General features: G+C 44.1%; 1 protein-coding gene across 1 annotated transcript in view; it reads left to right on the top strand.

The window, feature by feature from the left end:
* The window catches only part of LOC143283455 (mannosyl-oligosaccharide 1,2-alpha-mannosidase IA-like), a 32788-nt gene that overhangs the window by 9703 nt on the left and 10086 nt on the right, over positions 1 to 12999 (top strand). Inside the window, exons 2-6 of the mRNA XM_076589694.1 lie at positions 383 to 598; positions 3748 to 3828; positions 5643 to 5737; positions 7678 to 7895; positions 10638 to 10753. Coding sequence (XP_076445809.1) covers positions 383 to 598; positions 3748 to 3828; positions 5643 to 5737; positions 7678 to 7895; positions 10638 to 10753 — 726 coding nt within the window. The remainder of the gene's footprint in view (positions 1 to 382; positions 599 to 3747; positions 3829 to 5642; positions 5738 to 7677; positions 7896 to 10637; positions 10754 to 12999) is intronic.

The following is a 12999-nucleotide window of genomic DNA, read 5'->3' as shown; positions in this document are numbered from 1 at the left end:
GTTCATGCTGCAGTGTTATTTGCCGATATGGTCTTTTTTATGTATTTTTTGTTTGGCTTTGAAGTATTATTTTTTTCCTTTTTACGATTTTTTGTAATCTGGGGATGATAAATAAAGCCCTCAGGACAGCCAAATCTTGTTTGAAGGAGCTGAATGGTTAGGATAATGTGTCATGAACTGTGTTTTGTGGGTTGATCTTAGAGAACTTTTTGTTGTTGTTTTTTTTTGTGTGTGTATGTGATAGTTTTGTGTTGATGCTGTTGAGCATTTGTATGGTTTGACAGTCCTGATAAACGTTATGGCCCCATGCGGTCAGCTGGACTACAAGTATAAGCAACAATTAACAACAGACATTGATCCTGATTGTGTGTGTGGTGGCCAGATGATGAATCACGCCTGGAGCAACTATGTGAAGTACGCCTGGGGGTCCAATGAGCTGCGGCCCATCTCCAAGCGGGGCCACTCGGCCAGCATCTTTGGCAGCCTGTCGCTGGGGGCCACCATCGTGGACGCCCTGGACACGCTGTACATCATGGAGATGGAGGATGAGTACAAGGCGGCCCGTGACTGGATCGCCACCAACCTCAACTTTGATGGGGTTTGTCTCGCTTGTCTTTGCTTTTTGTGGGTGGGTGTGTGTGTGTGAGAGAGAGGGATACGGCCACCAACCTCAACTTGACGGGGTTTGTTTTCTCTTTTCTTGCTTTTTGTGGGTGAGACGGAGAGAACTCAGAACTCAAAACGTTTTTATTCAAGGATTAAGATTTCAGGCATTGCCTATTCTTCCAATCTGTCCTTGCTAATCTACATCTATTACTAATAGCACACACATAAATGAAAGGAAAATGTTTTCATGCAGAAGAGAGAGAGAGAGTACTTAGTATTGTCATTCTGGTAACTTTCAGCTTATTGATAATTAACTTAAAATATTCAGTTGATAGTTTAACTTACAACGTTTAGTTTACTTGATTATTAAAACAAACAAACAAACAAAAAAAACCCAAACAAATCCTGCAGTATAACATTCACTTGATAGTATTAAGTATAATTTAAAAGTTTCAGTTGATAGCAATGGTAGGACAACTTAAAAGATTCAGTGTGAACAGGAAACTGTCGGGTCATTGATGAAAAAAAAAATCACTTCACTAAGGACAGTTTGTACATGTGTGTAATTATAGGAAGTGCAATAACTTGAATAAGCTACAGTTGATGTGAGCACGGCTGATTGATAGATAGCTGAGCAGGAGAGAAAAAAAAAAAGTGATGGGGGTTTGGGGGTGGGGATGGGTTGTCGTCAGTGGTGTGGAGCGTGACGAGAGGACGTTACTGATGAAGACTGGGCATGATGGATGGATGGGGGGGGGACAGCTTTATGGCCCTGTCTTGATGAGACTCAGACGGGGCAGTGCTGTGTTTTGGTTTAAACAATTTTTATAATCAAGAAACAAGACAAGATACAGCGCTCGGTGTAAGAAAAAGGAAAACTTGAGCAAACAACACCTTCACCTTCACCTTCACCTCTCCCGTAGTCTGGGTTCAGACCGTTGGGGCACCGCTGCTGACCTGGCCACCACCCCTCTCCACTCTTCACGGTTTTCTGATTTCCTCAGGGCGTCACCGAGCGTCAAGCCTGTCCACCCCCGGATGTTGTCTTCCCATCTCTTCTTCTGCCGTCCTCTCCTTCTGCCTCCTTGTACGGTGCCTTGCAGGAACGTTTTGGCAAGACCAGATGATCGGGAGATGTGTCCATACCACCTAAGTTTGCGTTTTTTCACTATGGACAGAAGGTCTTCGTAGGGTCCAATACTTTGCTTGATTCTGTTCTTCACTTCCGTGTTAGTGATGTGGTCTCTGTAGGAGATGCCAAGTAGTCTACGAAAGCATCTCATCTCGACAGCTTGGATTCTTCTCTCGATGTCTGCAGTCAGGGTCCAAGTCTCGCAGGCGTAGAGCAATATTGATATAACCAGGGAACGCATCAGTCTGATTTTTGAGCTGAGAGCGATGTTTTTGTTGTTCCAGATGGTGTTCAGCTTGTTGAGTGCCATTGTTGTTTGGGCAATTCTGAGCAAACAAGCCTGAGCAAACAAGCCTGAGCTTATATCGTGCTCCATCAAGTGTCGCAAACGATCAGCAAAGACAAAGGGGAGAATACACACAATGCCTGATAATGAAAAGAAAAGTTGAAGTGCAAGACAAAACTAACAAAACAAACAAAAATACTACTACTACTACTACTACTACTACTACTACCGCTGACAGCAGTGCTGTGTTTTGAGAGCAGACCTGCAGGAGTGATTATGTGCAGAGAAAGTGTGCACTTTCCAGCCTTCACCCCCTGTCTCCTCCTCTGCTTCCTTTCTTCCTCGCTATTTGCCCTCTCCACCTGCCTCAGAAAGAAAAGAGAAGAAAATTGGATGGTGGTCAACCCTCGGGTTTTTAGTTTTGTGCACACACACACACACACACACACACACACACACACACACACACACATATACAAAAAAAGGCTGGGGAGGGGGATGGGGGCATATCTGTATCAGTAGTATGAAACGACACTGTGCGCAGTGATACACACACACACACACACACACACACACACACATTTGCACACAGAATTATAATATCCAACCCCTTGTGTTTGTGATCCCTGCACACACATGCATGGATGTGCGCGCGCGCACACTCACACACACACACACACTCTTTCTCTCACTCTCTCTCTCACATATGGACACACATGTACAGTACACAGTTCAGATTATTGTAAGGCCTTTTCATTTGAATGGCTTGATCAGTTGCTGCAATAATGACAGTTGAAGTAAAGACATTCTGGATACATACATAGCCACTAACTAAAGTTGTTACATTTTGGATATGTATGTGATCCTTGTCCTTTATTGATTATTAAAACAAGACTCGCCCCATCAGATAGAGTGATTATGTAAAACAGACTCGCCCCCCATCAGATGGAGTGATTATGTAAAACAGACTCGCCCCATCAGATGGAGTGATTATGTAAAACAGACTCCCCCATCAGATGGAGTGATTATGTAAAACAGACTCGCCCCCCATCAGATGAAGTGGTTATGTAAAACAGACTCGCCCATCAGATGGAGTGATTATGTAAAACAGACTCGTCCCCCATCAGATGGAGTGATTATGTAAAACAGACTCGCCCCCCATCAGATGAAGTGGTTATGTAAAACAGACTCGCCCATCAGATGGAGTGATTATGTAAAACAGACTCGTCCCCCATCAGATGGAGTGATTATGTAAAACAGATTCGCCCCCCATCAGATGGAGTGATTATGTAAAACAGACTCGCCCCCCATCAGATGGAGTGATTATGTAAAACAGACTCGCCCCCCATCAGATGGAGTGATTATGTAAAACAGACTGGCCCCATCAGATGGAGTGATTATGTAAAACAGACTCCCCGATCAGATGGAGTGATTATGTAAAACAGACTCCCCCATCAGATGGAGTGATTATGTAAAACAAGACTGGCCCCATCAGATGGAGTGATTATGTAAAACAAGACTCGCCCCATCAGAGGGAGCTGTGGCCATCAGTTAATCATTCTCTCCCTCTGTTTTCCTCTCTCTCCCTCTCTTCCCCCATCTGCTTCTCTCTCTCTCTCAGGCCTCTTTGCCCATTTTCCTTGGAATAAAACAAGCCCCCAGGAGTAGACCGAGCTGTGTGTTTTGAAATAAAGTATTGATTTGTGTGGTGGATGTGTTTCAGCCATCAGAGCTGTCGGTGTTTGAGACCAACATCCGCTTCATCGGAGGCCTGCTGGCAGCATATGCTTTAACTGGTGACCAGGTAGGGCTTTTTGTTCTGTTTTCGTCTCGCCTAGTTCCTAATTGTATGGCGTTGTATTGTTTTTGTGTTGCGCTTGGGGTTGTGGCTTTGTCTCTAGTTCTGTTGTCTGTCGTACCTTTTGTGCCTTTTGTTTTTGGTTTTAGTTCGTTGGGTTTTTGTTCCTGTGTGAACATAGTGAACCTATTTAATCACCTTGATTTAGTTGTCTGTTTGTGTAATTGTCTGTGCACATCCATCTGTGTGTGCGTGCGTGTGTGTGTGTGTGAAAGTATGTGTGTGAAAGTGTGTGTGTGTGTGTGTGTGTTTATAATGTACATTACAAAATTGTGTGTACAATGTACATTACAAAATTGTATTCATATGTTCATTCATTCTTTTAGTGTGAAAGGCCCATACCTTTAATACGTTTGTGTTAAATACCTTACTTCCAGTTACTTGATGTTCATTTTTTCTTTAAGATTTATAGTGCAACTGTTGCCTTCTCTGTAGCCGTTTTGTTTTCCTCCAGTGGTATAATTATGCCAGTATTCAACTCTCTCTCTCTCTCTCTCTCTCTCTCTCTCTCTCTCTCTCTCTCTCTCTCTCTCGTGGGCGCATGTGCACCTTTACGGTCAAGTTGTCAGTTTCTGGGTCTTGGTATACTGACGACTCTCGAGTGCTGATTTGAAGGATGAATTGGCTGTGTGCATTTTGTCAACGTAAACAGATGAGTCTTCAGTGTACTGTAGATTTGAAGGGATGGGAATACTTAAATATCTACATTTTTTCAACATAAGCAGATAATAAGTGTCATCAGCTTTCATTTCTACATTTTGTCAACATAAAGTAGTGAACAGATGATGTGTTTAGGCTGAGTTCAATGACCTGTCGAGTCGTGCCCTTAAGGTCAAGGTGACAGTTCTGTGTTCTTGGTCCACAGATGAGTCTCGAGTGCCGAGTTGAAGTGATGAATAAGCTGCTATACATGTGTGCATTTTGTCAACATAAACAGACGTTTCTTTATTGTCAAGCTGAAGTGATGAATCAGCTTTTTATACAGGTGTGCATTTTGTCAACTTACACAGATGTGTCTAAGTAGCAATTTGAAGTGATGAACCGGCCTTTATATGGGTGTGTATTTTGTCAACATAAACAGATGTGTCTTTAGTGCCAAGATGAAGTGATGAATCAGCTTTTATAGAGAAATGCAACTATTACAGAGGTGTGTATTATGTCAGCATAAACAGATGTGTCTTCAATAGCGAGTTGAAGGGATGAATCAGCTTTTATACAGGTGTGCATTTTGTCAATATAAACAGATGAGTCTTCAGTGGTGAGTTGAAGCGATGAATCAGCTTTTATACGGGCACATGCATTTTGTCAGCATAAACAGATGAGTCTTCTTCAGTAGTGAGTTGAAGCTATGAATCGGCTTTTATACAGGTGTGCACTTTGTCAACAAAGAAGAAGCGTCTCCAGTGCCGAGCTGAAGCAATGAGGGAGCCTGACCTTTTCATAGCCTAAAAGCTGGTGAACTGTAAAGTAGGGACCACCCTTTGGCCGTAACGCTTATTGTTTATTCATTGCTGGGGCCACAGACATCGAACAGATCATGACCTAAATCATTGGATCCAAGAGACTTAGAGAGTGAGGCTAGGTGTATAGATCGTTATCAGCCAAATTGAGGAAGATAAAATGTTGTGGAATGTTTGACAGGCAGGAAAGCAAGAGAGAGAGAGAGAGAGAGAGATGTTTATGTTGATTTCTCTTGTTTGAATTGCTGTGGTGTGAAGAGATTAGGTGAAAACTGTGAAATAATGTGTTTGTGTTTTCAGATGTTCAAGAAGAAGTCCCAGATGATTGCCGATAAGCTGATGCCTGCCTTCAACACACCCACAGGCATACCCTACTCCATGGTCAACATCAAAACGTCAGTTTGTCTCCTTGTCTAAAAATATAGCTTTACAAAATTACCTTGAAAGATAGTCATCATGCATGCACGCACGCGCACATACGCACACACGCACACACACACACACACACACTCTTTCACACACACTCACTTTCACACACATACTCACACGCCAAAGAAGCAGATCGAGACAAACGAATCAATGGGAGGGAAAGAGGATCTGGGAATCAAACTACTCAGCGTTTAGGGGTGGTATCCTTTACTTCAAAAATATTCATGCTGTGCTAACACACACACACACACACTCACAAACACACACACACACACACACACACTCTCGCTTGCTCGCTCTCCTTTTCTCTCTCTCTCACTTACACTCACACCCACACACTCCACATATTCTCTCTCTCTCAGACTCGCACAATTGAACTCTCTCTCACACACTCACCCCCCCCCCCCAAAAAAAAAAACCAACAACAACAAACCACACACACACACACACACACACACACACACACTCACACGTACACACACACACACACACACACTTTCTCTCTCCCAGAATAAATATTTGGATAAAAGCATGCATAATTTTACTTAGTTGATGGTAATCTTACATGTACAGGCAATTTATGCACGTGAAAAAGTGATGTATCCCACCCCTTCAAATGGGGCTAAGGCCTTTCTGAATAAGTATCTTGAGTCCCGAGTTTCTCTCTCTCTCTCTGTTTCACACACTCACACTCATGCATGAGCGCACAAACACATACACTGTCCTGAGTGTCTCTCTCTATCTCTGTTTCACACACTCACACTCATGCATGAGCGCACGAACACACACACAGTCCTGAGTGTCTCTCTCTCTCTCTCTGTCTCACACACTCACTCACTCTTACGCATGCATGCACGCACACACATGCAGGCACGCACGCACACACACACACACACACAGAAACTTACACTCACTCTCTTATATTCTAATACTCAGTTATACTCACACCTCTCCCCATCACACCACTGTTAACAACTAAGGGACTGCACACACACACACACACACACACACACACACACACACACACACACACACACACACACAGAAACTTACACTCTCTTATATTCTAATACTCAGTTATACTCACACCTCTCCCCATCACACCACTGTTAACAACTAAGGGAACTACACACACACACACCACACACACACACACACACACACACACACAGAGAAATTTACACTCACTCATATTCTAATACTCAGTTATACTCACACCTCTCCCCATCACACCACTGTTAACAACTAAGGGGACTGCACACACACACACACACACACACACACACACACACACAGAAACTTACACTCACTCTCTTATATTCTAATACTCAGTTATACTCACACCTCTCCCCATCACACCACTGTTAACAACTAAGGGAACTACACACACACACACACACACACACACACACACACACACAGAGAAACTTACACTCACTCTCTTATATTCTAATACTCAGTTATACTCACACCTCTCCCCATCACACCACTGTTAACAACTAAGGGAACTACACACACACACACACACACACACACACACACAGAAACTTACACTCACTCTCTTATATTCTAATACTCAGTTATACTCACACCTCTCCCCATCACACCACTGTTAACAACTAAGGGAACTACACACACACACACACACACACACACACACACACACACACACACACAGAAACTTACACTCACTCTCTTATATTCTAATACTCAGTTATACTCACACCTCTCCCCATCACACCACTGTTAACAACTAAGGGAACTACACACACACACACACACACACACACACACAGAGAAACTTACACTCACTCTCTTATATTCTAATACTCAGTTATACTCACACCTCTCCCCATCACACCACTGTTAACAACTAAGGGAACTACACACACACACTTGTGCACAGGGGCAGCACGCGCAACTGGGGCTGGGCGTCGGGCGGGTGCTCGATCCTGTCGGAGTTTGGCTCGCTGCACCTGGAGTTCTACTACCTGTCAGCCATCACAGGGGACAGCAAGTACCTGGAGAAGGCCCAGAAGGTGCGCAGTGTGCTACAGCAGCTGGAGAAACCCAACGGCCTCTACCCCAACTACCTCAACCCCAAGACCGGCAAATGGGGCCAGCGTGAGTAGTGGTCCCTTCCGTTTCTGTGCCCTAAATGCCTCTGTTGTAGCTGCCTGAACTCCAAGGCTGGCAGATGGGGCCAGCGTGAGTAGTGTTTATTTCTGTGCTGTACCTAACGGCCTCTACCCCAACTACCTCAGCCCCAAGGCAAATGGGGCCAGTGTGAGTAGTGTCTGTTTCTGTGCTCTACCTAACGGCCTCTACCCCAACTACCTCAAACCCAAGGCAAATGGGGCCAGTGTGAGTAGTGTCTGTTTCTGTGCTCTACCTAACGGCCTCTACCCCAACTACCTCAAACCCAAGGCAAATGGGGCCAGTGTGAGTAGTGTCTGTATCTGTGCTGTACCTAATGGCCTCTACCCGAACTACCTCAAACCCAAGGCAAATGGGGCCAGTGTGAGTAGTGTTTATTTCTGTGCTGTACCTAATGGCCTCTACCCCAACTACCTCAAACCCAAGGCAAATGGGGCCAGTGTGAGTAGTGTTTATTTCTGTGCTGTACCTAATGGCCTCTACCCCAACTACCTCAAACCCAAGGCAAATGGGGCCAGTGTGAGTAGTGTTTATTTCTGTGCTCTACCTAACGACCTCTACCCCAACTACCTCAAACCCAAGGCAAATGGGGCCAGTGTGAGTGGTGTCTGTATCTGTGCTGTACCTAATGGCCTCTACCCCAACTACCTCAAACCCAAGGCAAATGGGGCCAGTGTGAGTAGTGTTTATTTCTGTGCTCTACCTAACGGCCTCTACCCCAACTACCTCAAACCCAAGGCAAATGGGGCCAGTGTGAGTAGTGTCTGTTTCTGTGCTGTACCTAATGGCCTCTACCCCAACTACCTCAAACCCAAGGCAAATGGGGTCAGTGTGAGTTGTGTCCCTTTCTGTGCCCTGACGGCCTCTGTTCCAACTATCTCAACCCTTTGTATGTATGTGAATGACTGGTGCAAAAGCACTTTGATTTGTCTTGGAACAAGATTCAGTGCTATACAAATACTTTTATTATCATTACACTTCTCACTTTCATTATCACTTATGTAAACAAAGTGAGTCAATGTTTTAACCTGGTGTTTGGTTGTCTCTGTGTGTGTGTGTGTGTGTGTGTGTGTGTGTGTGTGTGTCTGTGTCCGTGGTAAACTTTAACATTGCTAGTTTCTCTGGAAATACTTTGTCTGCCAATACCAAATTTGGCTTAAACATAGTGTGAAAAAAATCTTCACAGTCATACCAATGATAGGTTGTAAGTCTCCCGAATTAAGCAGTATTTCCGTATCATTAAGAGTTTTATTTTGTTAAGGTGCGTCCCGAAATCCAAAATTTCTAAAAACCGCTTCCCACTGACTTGCTGGAAGGTAGGTTGTGTTCGGTGAGAGGACATGACCTCGTTTTTCTTGTTCACAATTAAAAGGAAAGAAATGCAAATTATGGACAGAACACATACAGTGAAACTAACTACACCATCGGCGTGTTTACTGTATATCAGTATCCTAAAGTGGACGCTGAACTAACTGGAATGAACATAAAAGAAAAATTGAAGTGATCGTTTCTTCGGCAGCCCGTTGTCGACTGGTTTATGCAGATCTTCAGATCTACCATGTGTTGCGATGTGCTGTGAAGCGATGGCAACGTCTCCTTTACCGCTGAATAATTGAGATAAAATAAAACACACAAAAAACATGATTTATAGGGCGCTATTATGTCCAGTACAATCATATCTATTTATCGCACGAAGAAGAAAACATCAACATTGCCTTAAGTATTAAATTCATGGCTGCCGTCAAAAGATCTGGGATAAGCATGTATGTGTGTATACATACTTAGGTATACAATGGGTGCAATAGCTGAGTGGTTAAAGCGTTGGACTTTCAGTTCGAGGGTTTCAGGTTTGAATCTTGGTGACGATGCCTGGTGGGTAAAGGTGGCGATTTTCCGATCTCCTAGGTCAACATATGTGCAGACCTGTTAGTGCCTGAACGCCCTTCGTGTGTATACGCAAGCAGAAGATCAAATACATGTGTTAAAGATCCTGTAATCCATGTCAGCGTTCGGTGAGTTATGGAAACAAGATCGTACCAAGCATGCACATCCTACATGGTGGGGTAAAAACAGTCATACATGTAAAAGCCCACTCGTGTTGTATTCCAGTGAACATGGGAGTTGCAGCCCACGAACAAAGAAGAAGAAGAAGGTACTTAGGAATACACTCAAATTTCACTCACAGGCAAAGGTTTATGCCCACTGCCACACTCACTCCCCCAGCCCCTGCATCAGTCACACACTCTTACATGTACAGGCACACCCCTGACACCCATGACGACACAGACACAAACACACCAGGAGGCTGGGGAACTCTCAGTGGATCCACGATTTTCAGAGGAAAAGTATTTGATTTCAGAGGAAAAAACATCTTTTTCAGAGAAAAACAAATTTTACGGGTATGTTTGATTTTGGTCCAGTCTGTTTCCAGCCCGGGGTCAGAGAAGAAACTGAATTATTCTTTTAGCTGTCAGGAGAGGCCCCCCAAACCTCTTAAAAATCACTAATTTCATTTTCATCCAGGACCTCCCCAACAGGGTGTTGCCCCGGCAGCCCATCAGGTGCCTAAGGCAGCCCCTGGACCCAGAGGAAACTGTTGGATAACTCCTCAGCCTGACAGACACACACACACTCTAGCTCAATCATTCAGTCACTCACAAGTGTGTCAGTGTAAATGTGTTGATTATTTTCTTTCTCTCTTTCCTCCAGACCACGTGAGCATGGGAGCCCTGGGGGACAGCTTCTATGAGTACCTGCTGAAGGCCTACCTGCTGTCTGGCAAGGAGGACAAAGAGGCCAAGGCCATGTATGACGCCACCATCAAGGTCCGCTCTTTGTGTCCCTCTTCTTGGTGCTGTGTGTGTGTGTGTGTGTGTGTGTGTGTGTGTGTGTGTGTCTGCTGGTTCAGTGGAGTGATGGCCTAGAGGTAATGCGTCTGCCTAGGAAGCGAGAGAATCTGAGTGCACTGGTTCGAATCCCATAGTTGCCAGCATTTTCTCCCCCTTCACTAGACCTTGAGTCTGGACGCTAGTCATTTGGATGAGATGATAAACCGAGGTCCCATCTGCAGCATGCGCTTAGCGCACATTAAAGAACCCATGGAAGGCAAAGGGTTGTCCCTGGCAAAAACGCTGTAGAAAAATCCATTTCGATAGGAAAACAACTAATTTGCAGGCAGGAAAAAAAAAAATGCACTCAGCGTAGTGACGCGCTCTCCCTTCGGAGAGCAGCCTGAATTTCACACAGAGAAATCTGACAGAAAAGAGAAATACAGTACAATACAATACAATACAATGCAATGCAATACAATAGTTGACATTTTTTGTGTGCGAAACACATAGGTCTTAGTGGAGATGTTAGGGTTCTACAAATGTCCTTGGAATTGTCCCATGTACTGTCTTCATTTCTTGTGGCACACCTGGGTGCTGTGTGTTGAGTGTATGTTTTTGTGGGGGGGGATGTGTATGGGGAGGGGGGGGATGTTTGTATGTATGTGAATTGATAGTATGGTGGGGTGTGTATTTATTTTTTATTTTATTTTATTTTTTTGCAAAACATTCCAAAGGAATGCTTATCAGCAAATATTTTGTCAAGCTTGTTTGATGTTCAGTGAATAAGGTACTGCTCAGGGACCTGTTCCTCTGTCTTTTTACCACAGTCGGAGTTTTCAGTAAGAATCTAGGCGGAATGATAGAGTTGTGTTCATGTTTGATGAACTGGTGCACAACTAACAACTTACATGTGACAGTGTGTGTGTGTGTGTGTGTGTGTGTGTGTGTGTGTGTGTAACTGGAAATGCCCTTTTAGATAAAGTATAGAGGTAATGTTATCACGAGTATGAGAGCATTTTGCATCATGGTCAGTAATACAATATGTCTGTGTCTGACAGTGTAGAGACTATGATAATCAGTAATCATAATACTAATGATAAAATATAGAAGTTGTGTTACCACGAGTAAGGGATCATTTTGTTCCAGGGTCAGTGATACATCATATGTGTGTCTGGCAGTGTTGAGAAAATGATAATGATAATAATGATGATAATAATAATAAATGATAATGACAGTGATGATAATGATAACTTTTAGAAAATTATTATAGTATTTTTATAGTCCTTTCAAACCTTTCAAAGTGCTTTGCAATGAACAAATCAGCCAGATATAACGCCACAGACACACACACACACACACACACACACACACACACACGCACACACACAAGAAATAGATGTGGATCCATGTGGATCAAGGAATGGAACACCATAATTATACACACAGAGAGTGACAGTGACGTGGCAGCTATGTAAGAAAAGAGGCAATGTAACAAGAGGTGAAGAGAAGGCAGGGTGTGGATGGACTGACCTGACCTGACTGCTGAGAACTGGGGCAGAGTGATGGTACTGGAGATAGGGGTGGCTCTGATGGCGCCGTGCTGATAAGGTGGCCTGGCACACGGTGTCTTGAGAGAAAGTGACGCAAATGTGACGCATGGCCCAACATTCAGGACTCAACCTCCGGTGTAACTGGGTTGTGGGAGTCCGCAGTGATGACTGACAAGATAATGGTGATTAAAGGGTTGGCAGGGTAAAAACAGGTCATTGCTCACCCGGCCAGAATCACAAGTTGTGGGGAAATGGGTTTCTTCCTTCTTCCTTCATCAGCACTTGTCGTCATTATCATGGTTAATTGTTGTTGACATCGTCTTCTGATTGTCATCATTGTCATTACCAGCTGTTGGTTGAGGGGATGTTTGCAGTGATTGAGTTGTCTGACTCATACTGGATGGTTACATCCCTGTAACCGAGCCCACCTGTGGATTCCTCATTGGTTCCACCTTCATGTTGGTTTTAGACAGATATGGAGGAGGCATGTATCATGGCTACCGTGTGGTTAGTGCTGGATGGTGTGGATTTTCCTATCTGGCACCTCACGGGTAGAAAACAAGTGGTTGGTGACGTGCCATAACATGACAGATGTTAATCTGATCTGAATCCTCCTCTTGCCCTTTGGCACATAGTGCCACCACCTCCAGAGATCTTCACAGCTGCCTGTCTTCATACTACTTCAGCTGG

Source organism: Babylonia areolata, chromosome 6, assembly GCF_041734735.1.
Source record: "Babylonia areolata isolate BAREFJ2019XMU chromosome 6, ASM4173473v1, whole genome shotgun sequence".
Taxonomy (NCBI): Eukaryota; Metazoa; Mollusca; class Gastropoda; order Neogastropoda; family Buccinidae; genus Babylonia; species Babylonia areolata.
This window is presented reverse-complemented; position numbering and strand designations above follow the sequence as displayed.